Consider the following 11,364-nt stretch of genomic DNA (forward strand, 5'->3'; position numbering starts at 1 on the left):
CAGCACGGCAACAGGTCTCTGTCTCCGCCATGCAATGTCCCCTCAGGCCGGAGCAGATGCTTCCCCGACCTCTGACCCCAAACACTTTTGTGACTGTGGGGACGGCCTCTTTGCCTTCTCTCCCCTCTCCCTTTTCTCCCCGCTGAGGCTGATCTACCATCTGCCACTCGGGGTGACTTCCCCCGACACAAAGACCAGCCCCTACTGTGCGCTGGAAATGCCACAACGGAGGAAAATGTCCTGAAAATGGCTAAGATTGGCATCCGGTGACAATGTGTTGGTATTATCCTATTGGTGAGTCTTGAAACAGCCTCTCCTGTGGTAGACCACCACACACATAGACTGCTGATCCCTGATGATGTGCAATAACAGTGCCTGTGAATATAAAGAGGTATTTACAATCTGTAGACAGTACCAGCTATCTCTTTATTTGTATCTGGTCACTTTAAAAAAAGTTATATATACACACACTGCTACTTTTTTTTACCATTGTGTACTTATCTGCCATTTGTTTTGTTTACTTATTGTGTTTTTTAACCATTAATAACGTGTGCTTTACTTTATCTGCACAATAATGTCAATGTCCCCGTTGTGGGACAAATAAAGGAATTCTGATTCAGATGTTTTCAAATCTCACACATTCACTTCACTCCTTTGTCTCTCTAAAGTGTCTTCTTGTTCCTCCTCGGTTGTTTTGCTCAGTTAGCTGATGTTCCTTTGGATGTGTCTAATCATTAGCCAAGCTCTGACCCCTGGGGTACACATCTGTGAATAAGACATAGAACAAAACAGTGAGGCTCTTGAGAAAGGAAATGGAAAATGTACCGCGCATGGAAGGGACTGAACTCGAATCAGTGGGTTTGATACTACAGAAGATCATGTGGAAAGCTACATAATAGCTGTACATACATGCAGGAGAGTGGGTTCCTATCAAGATCTCTCCTGTCTATCAAGTTGTACTATTCCAAAACTGCAAAGTAAAAAAAAAAAAGTGTGGTTGCTAAGTGGTGTTAAATCCTGCAAATCAAGAAAAAAGGAGGCTCTTGCTTGGTTTGTTTTGGCAGTGCTAAAGCTACTTCCTGTCTCACACTCTCAAAGGAGTGATGTGGGAAGATTTACGAGGGTCAGAAACCTATGGGAGCACCTGCTTGACTAATGACTGCAAGATCACTTTCACGCACAAATATATACCAGTTAGCAAACACCAGGGTCGTATCTTCAGTGTGTGTGTGTGTGTGTGTGTGTGTGTGTGTGTGTGTGTGTGTGTGTGTGTGTGTGTGTGAGAGAGAGAGGTGGACCTTGTTCTGGAGACCTCCCGCCTCACAGTCACAGGAGGAAACACACCTGCCTGCCGCTGCACTTCTGACAATCGTTATCAGCGACAACACATCTGCTAAAGTACCTCAGGTCACACTTTATCAGGGCGGCACATCACATGTAACATCCTCCTTTTAGAGCTGAAATGGGACCAGCTCTACGCAGTTGTTCTTGTCTCTTGTAGCAGAAATACTAACTTGTAACAAGGGGACTTTAGGGATAATGAGCAGTAACTGTTTTAACTGATAACATTTCCTCTCATGGATATTTTCAAAGCTGCAACTCACTTGGTAATGTCAGAAAAGCCCAATACAAGCATGCTCAAGCATCTTGTGTTGTCCATAACTTCAAAAATATTCTGTTTATTCTAATAGATGAGTAACAAAACCAGTAAGTGTTCACATTGAAGAAGCAGGAATCAGCAGATGTTCACTTCTTCTTTCTACAAAAATGACTCGAACTGATTGTCAAAATAGTTTTTGATTCATCTAAAAGTTGACTACTTTGATTAATCCTGCAAAACATGCACTTACACGCATGCCTCTAACCCGTTCACACCATTTCCACATGCTCTGTGGTGCACCCTGACATGCCAAAGTGGCTGGTGTTTCTACGTTTGACAGCCTGTGCCTGTGCCTGTGAACTGTCAGCACCCACTACAGCCAAATAGCCTCTTATCTCTTCGCTGTGACACGACTTTGATCGCCCCGCTCTGAGGATCTCCAGGCGCACAGGATCCCACTCTTCTGGGGCCCCGCTGACACTAAAAGTGGGGAAATATGTGTCCACGTATCGAATGTTTATTCCACACTGGAGGACTCAAAATCAACTACTAACTTGGCCTGGCATCTTGGGAATGGGCCCAACCAGGGGAGTGGCAGCCTCAGAGCTTAGACCCAATAAAAGCCCCACACCAACAGGCCCACTTGACCCAGCCGTGCACCTGATTGGCTTAAGCCCACATGGAGCTGAGACCTGCTCCGTAATCCTGTAGGAGGACGAATGAAGAGCGGCATTCCTTCCTGAATGAGAGTGGAACGTCTCCTCAGTGGTGCTGTAGACGGTCTTCATGTGTGAGACATTTTATCATCAATATGCAACACCAGACAGCTCCATGCAAGGTCACAGAGGTCGGACACACACCGCAACAGACTGAAGTTTTTCTGCCACGGGTCTATTTCTGTCAGACGTCTTGCGGTATTTGAACCACGCAGCGAGACAGTTGAGATGTTTTCTGAGTTTATTATTAACGTGCACCTTGCACCAAAACAGGGTCTATTTCAGCAAAGGCGGCCCGTGAGAAAAAGCCGGGGTTCGAGGGGCAGCAACCTCTCAACCTCACCGTGCCCCCATCACCGTCCCACAAATGGAAACTAAAAATGTGACTCTGTGCCCCCACATGCTTTCAGAGCTGCCTGCATAGCGAGCGGCTTCAGCTGCATGGGAAACAGGAAGCCCCAGACCTTCAGATAACCTTTCACTTCACAGAAGTGCTTCCCTATTACGCCGGCTCGCTGTTGTTTCTGTGCGTCTGGTATTACCACAACACGATGTAAGACAATTTAGATCTGATTCAGATTGGCCCCTCACTGAAGCCATTACTTGTGACCAATTGATTTGAGGCATAAATATGAGTTTGGGTTTCTTTTAAAGCACAGCAACCTTTAAAAATAGGTTGTGCAATTGAAGATAAACCTGAAGAGATTTTCTTTAATAAAAAAAAGCGACACTTTCCTTTGTAAGGATTAAAAAAGACATACTGTTTATTGATACTGTGTTTGTCCCTCCCATGACATGTTTGTCCAAAGACAGAGTCTAATTTATTAGCACTATGATTCATAGAATAACAACCTGTCTGGACAGCCTGAAAACCTTTTTGTTTGTCTAACTTTAGAAGCAGGAAGGACAGAAAGACATCCTTTCTAGAGGACGGGGACAATAGAATACCACTTTAGTCTCGAAGTGATTGTTATCCCCCTAAATCCATCTGTAAGACATCTGATTACCACAGTTTACACCAAGCCTAACCTCGTTCTCTATGCCAGCAAGTGATTTCACCCTCTGCGCTCACACTCGTGGGAACTGTGCTGCAAGAGGATTTCAATCTATACCTTACCACTCAAATCTGAGTCGTTGCATGTTTCAGAAACTCCAAATCAGAGTATGACTCAGGGGCCAAGAACAACAAAAGTGGGTTTAAAACAATGTGACGCCTACTTTTAACAGGAACAATTTAGCGTCACAATATCTCAACCCTGGCCCAATTTTGTGGCATTGCTCTCATTATTATTGCAGTGTGAGACTCTTTTTCTCCTAGCGTGCAAAACATTGGTTTCCCCAGGTGGACTTTCCATTTATGTCAAGACACAATCACTCACTGAAATTGCCAGATAAAGTGTCCAAAAATATATATAGTAAGGATAAGAGGTATATTTTTAAAAGCCCCCTTTAAGAGTGGAAATAAAATATTGTGACTATCTGCAAAAAAATGAATTTTTATGCAAAGATGGCAGAAAATGCTGCCTTCTGTCTCCTGAATTTGAGATACCCTGTTGTTATCTATGTTAATGTGAGTAGTGTTGGGTCTATTTCTCACTACTTTCTGACACATTAGAGACCAAACGAATAAATGAATCTAGAAAACAATGGTTATTGCCGCCCTAACCCCCTCAGTAGAGACGCTACACCCTGACCCCCGTCTGTACCTCCGGTGACTGATGGCTGCAGGGACAGCAAGGAGGAAGAGGGAAAGTGATGCTCTTATCCTGTCTGTTTTTAATTGGACTGAGTAGAGATGGAGACCAAAATAACAGCTTTGTGGGGGGGGGGGGGGTTAGGGGAGGGGGGACCAGTTGCAGTGCACACGTGCGGTGGTCTGTGTGTGTGTGTATGGAGTGTGTGGCGTGTGCAGATTAGAAATAGGTGGCCCTGGGCGAGCAGTATGGGGCTCTGAATGGCTCCCCCTTGTCCCTTGACCACAAGCCCCGAGGGGACACCAGGCCCCCCTGAGTTTCTTCTTCACAGATAATAAAATAAGGCTACCACAGCTGGAAATCACTATAAAAAGTGCAACAAATATGTTCCATCCTCCGCTTGTTTGGTGTGAATGCTGAGAAGCACACTCCAAATGTATGATTGGCAGACATTCTGTTCAAACATCACAACCCTCAGCTCGATAAGGAATCCACTCCAATAACTCCTGACATTCAGAACATTCACATTCCCAGAAAGTATTAACCATAATTCATTTACATTTTTGTAATAACTTCATCATCAGCATTTCAGCATTCACACAACAATTTCTTCAGGAATGACATTCTCCAGCTGTCTTTTGTCGTCTTGCACAATAACTTGGTGACTCACACACTTTCATATATAGGTCAGCTAAATGTCACACCTATTCAACTATTATACACACGCAAAGTCCAAACAGATATCCCACAATCTGCCTCCATTCCCACTTGTTTGCCTTTAAATGTCTGCACTTTATTCCAATTAATCCGACTCTCTTGACATCCAATCCAATTACATTTCACTGCCATCTGGCTTTCTAATGGAGATCACAAGCAGGGTAAGGTTAGGGGTGGGGGGGGGGGGTTGGGGTTGTCCATTCAGAAAGCAGGAGACAAGCCTTTTGCAAGGAGGGGGGTTATGGCAGGGGTTTGGTGTGTGCTGTGGTGGCTGTGGCATGATGGGAAGCCCCACTCAGATTAGTCACACAGCATTATTCTGACTGCGGGACAATGGGTGGCGGGCGGCGGGCGAGCCCCAGCTGTCGCCCATGAAAAGACAGAAAAACAAGATTTAGGACTGGACGCGTCCCCTCACTCTGCTGGGGAAGGGGTCTTGCATTCATTAACGGGGGAGGAGGGAGTGGGGGGCTTTTGTCAGGCTACCCTTCTCTCACCTCTCTGAAGCTGCACTCTTTGCTAAACTTGTATTTCTTCACTTCTTTAACAGACAAAAAAAGTGCTTCTTTCCAACTTCCATAAATCCCAGTCTGAGGTGTACACCAGGACATTAAGCTACGATGGCTATGTGTGATAAAGTGAAGAGGATAGACTTGCATATTAAAAGTAACTAAGTATGCACACGTTATGATCATGTTTAGGGTAGTTATTTAAGCTGTATTATTTATGATTATCCTGTTATATGTCATTATTAATATATTTGAAAGGCAGCTACATTTATTTATTTTCTATTTATGTTGCACCAACGGGACCGGCACAAAAGAGATTTCGTTGTTCCTTAACAATGACAATAAAGTTCCTGAATCTTGTTTTTTTTTTTAAGGGGAATGTGTGCAGCCTCAGAAAGAAATGTGGCTCCTGTAGCGATGCAGAAGCTAAACCAGCCCCGGATCAAACTCAAGGGCCCCTGGTTGCTGGGCACAGGGCCCGCTCAAAAGCTGGAATGAAAAGGGGGAATATGTGGCCCCCTTTTTTCTTTTTCCCCCGTCCTAAAAAAGCCCTTTCGAGTAGAGAAAACACGCCAGACTGCACCTCTAAGACGACTAGAAGATAACAGGAAGCTCTGTGGTGGTCTGCGTTTCAACATCTGCTGCATCAGACTCTGCACTTACTTGCACTCTCCATTTCCATTATGGCTGCCTTCACACCGTCCTCCATTCAGGCATGATTCAGTGGGAAGGGAGCATTTTAGACCTGTGGAGCACAACAATCAATTAATAATACACTCATAAAACCAGAGGTGGGAGAAGTACTCAAATCTTGAACTTGAGTCAAAGTATAAGTACAAGAGTGTAATACTCTGTTACAAGTAAAAGTCCTTCATTCTAAATGTTACTCAAGTAAAAGTAAAAAAGTATTATCATCAATAAGTACCAAAAGTAAAGTAGTCATTATGCAGATTGGTCCATTTCAGAATAATATATATGATATATTTTATAATGATTGATCATGAAAGTGTTCTCAAAGCTGGTAAAGGTGCAGCTAGTTTGAATGACTTTGTATACTGCAGGGTAGCTTGTGGATTTACTCCAGGTGGAACTAAAGTCTGATTTAACACTTGATTATATTTCACATCATTCATCCACATCTGTAAAGTAACTAAAGGTATTGAATACATGTAGTGGAGTAAAAGTACACTCTTTACCTCTGAATTGTAGAGGAATAGAAGTACAAAGTAGTACAACATTGAAATACTGAAGTAAAGTGCAAGTACCATAAAAGTACTTAGTTAGTCCACACCACTGTGCAATCTGAACTGTAAGGATTAACAAGGATTAGCTGGAGTTGGAATACATGGGAAATTATTCCTCAGTGAATTCAATTCTTTAATAAAACATGTATTTTAATGTACACATCCTTAATCTGTAATTGATTTGTTACACAGTTGTCCTGGGGGGATTTTTTTTGGGGGAGCATCTCCTGGACACCGGTGAGTCCAGAGCGTGTGGTGCGGGAGGGGGGGGGGGGGGGCACGCTTTTGCGTGGAGAGCTGCAGCAGCTGCGGGGCTCAGTGCGGGACAAAAGAAATCAGAGTCCAGCACGAGCCATAAAACACTCTCCTCGGGCATTGTTTACCGGCAGACGGGAATAACAGCACCTCCTCCACCCACAACACTCTCCCACCGTACAGACAAAAGGTGTCCCCCCCTACCCACCCCCCCTCCCCTAACGCGTCCCCCACACACGCACCCGCTCCCATTATGTCCCATGTTATTTAAAACCGCTTCTCAGCACAATCTACATCAAAATATGTTATTATAAGGGATCAACAAGGTACAACAGACAATCAAATGACAGGTTTTGATCCATTACTTTTGTATAACTTTTTGTTGCGTTACAAGTGCTCATTATACTTTCCTATAAATACCTGTGGACCCTTAATACAAAGTAAAAACGTTCACACAGAGGGATCAGCGGCATTTGGCTCATGCACTTGTTGTAAATTCCCACCAGCAATAAAGTAACTTCATTAAAGTGTCTGGGGGGGTTCCAAATTGTGATCAGTCTACAGCTCATACTCGTTTTTAACAGCTCAGAATCCCACGGTACTGATATTTACAACCTTCTTTCAAACTTTAATTCATCTTCATGCTCCTCTGCAGCGCATCTTTAAACAGGTGAAAGTTTACCTTGTGTGAGGACGATTGCAGGAATCAGAAATGTTAGTTTCACAAAGAAACGATACATTCCTCCTGTTCAGCTTCACAAAATGCCGTTGACTCCCGCGAAGGGTTCGCATAGATCCAGGTCGGTCCAGGTGTTCCTTATAAATAATATCCGAGCAGGAGGGAGAGTAATCCAGCAGAACACAGAGGGAAGGGTCTGGAAGAGGACTCAGTTCATAGATGTTAGCCTGGCGCGTTCCGAGTTCTCAATGAAGTCTGCAGGCAGCTCTACAAGTTCCCAAGTTCCCCCCCTCTCTCTCTCTCCTCCCCCCTTTACTCCTCCTCCTCCTCCTCCTCAGGCCATATAAAAGCTGCCTCTCACACAGAATGAACCAATAGCCATCCCTCTCCCTGTCCAAAAGTGAAATTATTAACATTTAAAATTATGGAAGTACATTTACTTAATTCTTTTTTTATTCTAGAACGTATACCTGAGGTAATATAAGAGCACCAGGAAAAGCGCTATATAAATACCATGTATTATTATTATTTATTTTTTGCACCTAACTACTTTAAGATTTTACAAATGGTTAGCTTATAAAATATGATGCTTTGTTTCTATTGTCCACCCAAACACTACAAGCTAGTCCCACCTTTACTTTGATACAAATGATACTCATTTACTATAGATTTGACTTTAAGTCTACTTTATCTGGTTAAAAAAAAATCCATACAATAAATACAATGCCCAGCAAATTATCAAAACACTTACATAAAAAGTTGTTGCACAAGCTCAATCAAACTGCTGAAGGCTGATTACGATGGTTTTAGTATGCTCTAGTTTTCCTTTGGTAAGGCTCTGTGTGTTACATGTTGTCTGCAAGACAAATTTCCCCTCAGGTAGGACACAGTTATACCGGAAGGTACAACATTAAAATTATTTTGCACAAATTATATATTTATTGATACTTTAAGTTACTTGTTCCTGATAATACTTCTGTAGTTATACGTAACGTAACAGATATTTTAAATGCAGGATGTTCCCTTTTACATTGCTGTGTCAGTAAAATATCTGAGTGGTTCTTCCATCGCTGACATCGGAGAAGCACAACATTATATTTTGTGTGAAATCAAATTGAGGAACGAAAACGGAAGTGCTTTGGTTTCATCGCTACACAAATCTGTGCCTCTGATTCTGCTTTCATGTTGTTATTCTGATCAAAAACATTCAGACCACTTCCTGCTCCAGTTTGACTCTCGCTGCATGGATCCTTATTCTGGAGATTCATCCTGACGCATGACTACTGCTCAGTGGTGTAAAGTAACTAAGTACATTTACTCAAGTACTGTACCTAAGTACAATATTGAGGGACTTGTACTATACTTGAGTATTTCCATTTTATGCTACTCAGTACTTGGTGTAACTTGTGTACTTTTACCCCACTACATTTATTTAGTACCTTTAGTTACTTTACAGATTTGGATTAATGATGTGAAATATAATCAATTCTTAAATCAGACTTTAGGCCCCGTTTACACGGAAACGGAACGGGTGTTATCCGCTACAGTTCTCTATCGTATGGACGGTTCGTTCACACGAGGCCATAACGGAACCGCGGAAACGGAGCCCTCAAACGATAACGGGTCCCAAGGTGGGTAGATCTGCAGATGGAACGCTCTGGGGGGTCAAACGGCTCCGTGTATAATCAAGACATATTTTATCATGTATTATTATAGGTTAAGATAAAAACTTTATTGATCCCATGGTGAATTTCAAAAGCTACCCAGCAGTATATAATGTAATTTAAATTGTTTGTTTACGTCCCTCACTTCCGTTTCGCTTCTCATGCACTGATTCGCTAGCTGAACAGCCAATCAGAGTGATTTATTTGACCGACAGCCTTTAAGCCCCGGACACACCGACGGCCAAAATCGGCTTGGTGTGTCCAGGGCTTAAGAGGCTTTAAGCTCCTTACACACCAAGCCGATTTTCGGCGTCGATAGATGTCAGGCCGACGATGAGCGTCCTGTCGCCCTACTCAGATTGGTGTGTACTGCACCGTCGTGTCTTTTCGGCCGTGCCGACACATTCCGCCGCCGATTCGACATGTTGAATAGGTAGGCTGTCGGCCAAAGGCCGTCGGCCAAATAAATCACTCTGATTGGCTGTTCAGCTTAGCGAATCAGTGCATGAGAAGCGAAATTGAGGGACCCAAACAAACTATTAAGAAGGCAAATCTGAGATTTCATTTAACTCCAGCTCTCGACACAGGTTGGGGAAAGCCCCATGAGCTTCTCGCTGTAGAGTGAAAATGGAACACACACGCTATTTGTTGTCTGTTTATATCACGCAGTCTGTTCTTCTTCTCTCGGTGTATCACGCAGTCTGTCTTCCGGTTGTTGCCTCTTTTGAATGACGAATACACACTACCGCCGCCTGCTGGTAAGGAGAGATATTGCCACTCACGCATGCGCAGTTCGTACGTGCAACTTGGCCGTCGGCTGAAGTCTTTGCGGTGTGTTCCAGTGCGACACATGGCCAAGACGCAGGAGACGTGAGGTGTCAGTTTGGTGTGTAGAGGCTTTTACTTGTAACAGAGTATTGTTAAACTCTGGTACTTCTAATTCTACTTAAGTAAATGATCTGAGTACTTCTACTTTTACTTAAGTACATGATCTGAGTACTTCTCCACCTCTGCTTCTACTCATCAAAGCCCATCCTTGCATGACATTACTTGATATTTCAGTTACGGCATTGCCTCGAAACAGAGCGTGCATGACTGCCAGAATTTTTTTCCTCTCTCTCAGGGCAAGTGAAACTGTCAGGGAGTATCTGCAGAGTTTCAGCACCCCAGGGCAAAGATTATTTTTATTATGAAGCCCACGCACATGCTGGCCTTCTGTTGGTGTGACTGCCAAATGGATCCACGCCAAAAGGGGATAAATCTCCCGAGGTGTGTGTAGTGTGGGAAACACCGGGAGAAAGGAAAGGGAAACAGGGAGTGTGAGCAATCAGCTCCAGATTTATTGCATAACAGAAACGCAAATAAGTGTTGGAAGTATGAAATAAAAGAGATGTGCACGGGCATGCAGGGTGATAGTAGGAAAACACCTGACCCACCGTGAGAAAATGTCAGATCTGTCAGGCACACGCTCACATGCTAGTGTCAACACATGCCCTGCTGCGTCCTCCATACAGGAGGAAGGTGTGGTTGGTTTTATCAAAGTACACTTGGAGAGGATAAGGGGGGTTTGGAAACCCCTCGTATCACAAAATGCACAGAGAAGTCCCTGAGTTTTAGCCTATTCTAATGCATTGTTTGATTCTATCCACGCTGCAACTAATGATCCTTTCCACTTTAAAATGATTTGGATGTCACAAAAAGTGTCAGTTCAAAGCCCCAAAGATTCAGTGTTAGAAGCTCAGTATTCGAGAGACCGAGAACAGCATTCACTTTGGAAATCGATCAATTACCAGAGCCTTTAGTTACTGTTTTTATTTTGATCAACTTTTTACAGATCGCATTTTGGAATAAGTTGCTGAGCAAGTTTGGGCATATTTAAACAGAACGTTTTAGGAAGATAATAAGAGAGTCAAATGTGCTCATATTTTTTTATTACATTTATATCTCTTTTAATTATATTGCATACATATTTATTTTAGCTGTGCACATTCTTGTTCTTGTTCTTTGTTATTCTTATTCTTCTTCTATTGTTGTTGTTATTGTTGTTGTTGTTGTTGTTGTTGTTGCTGTTGCTGTTCTTCTTGTTATACACAATACTACAATACTGTAGCTTTTATATGAAGTGTTTCTAATCAGTAAATATAGTTGTGTGGTGGTTATTGTGTGTAAACAACATATAACAATGATGTGAAAAAGGATTTGAAAGAAAAGGTGTTGTTTGGGCTTTAATGAGAAAGTGCTGATTGGTCAGCAGTGCTGCAGAGCCTGCTGTGTTTTTATCTCTCC

At 42.9% G+C, this 11,364-nt stretch overlaps 1 protein-coding gene across 1 annotated transcript in view; it reads right to left on the minus strand.

The window, feature by feature from the left end:
- The window catches only part of notch1a (notch receptor 1a), a 36,635-nt gene extending 29,160 nt beyond the window's left edge, over window positions 1-7,475 (minus strand). The window contains exons 1-2 of the mRNA XM_034123415.1: window positions 7,418-7,475; window positions 5,900-5,981 (exon numbers count right to left, since the gene is read on the minus strand). Coding sequence (XP_033979306.1) covers window positions 5,900-5,981; window positions 7,418-7,475 — 140 coding nt within the window. The remainder of the gene's footprint in view (window positions 1-5,899; window positions 5,982-7,417) is intronic.
- Window positions 7,476-11,364: the final 3,889 nt, after the last annotated feature.

The sequence above is a fragment of the Trematomus bernacchii genome, unplaced genomic scaffold (assembly GCF_902827165.1).
Source record: "Trematomus bernacchii unplaced genomic scaffold, fTreBer1.1, whole genome shotgun sequence".
Taxonomy (NCBI): Eukaryota; Metazoa; Chordata; class Actinopteri; order Perciformes; family Nototheniidae; genus Trematomus; species Trematomus bernacchii.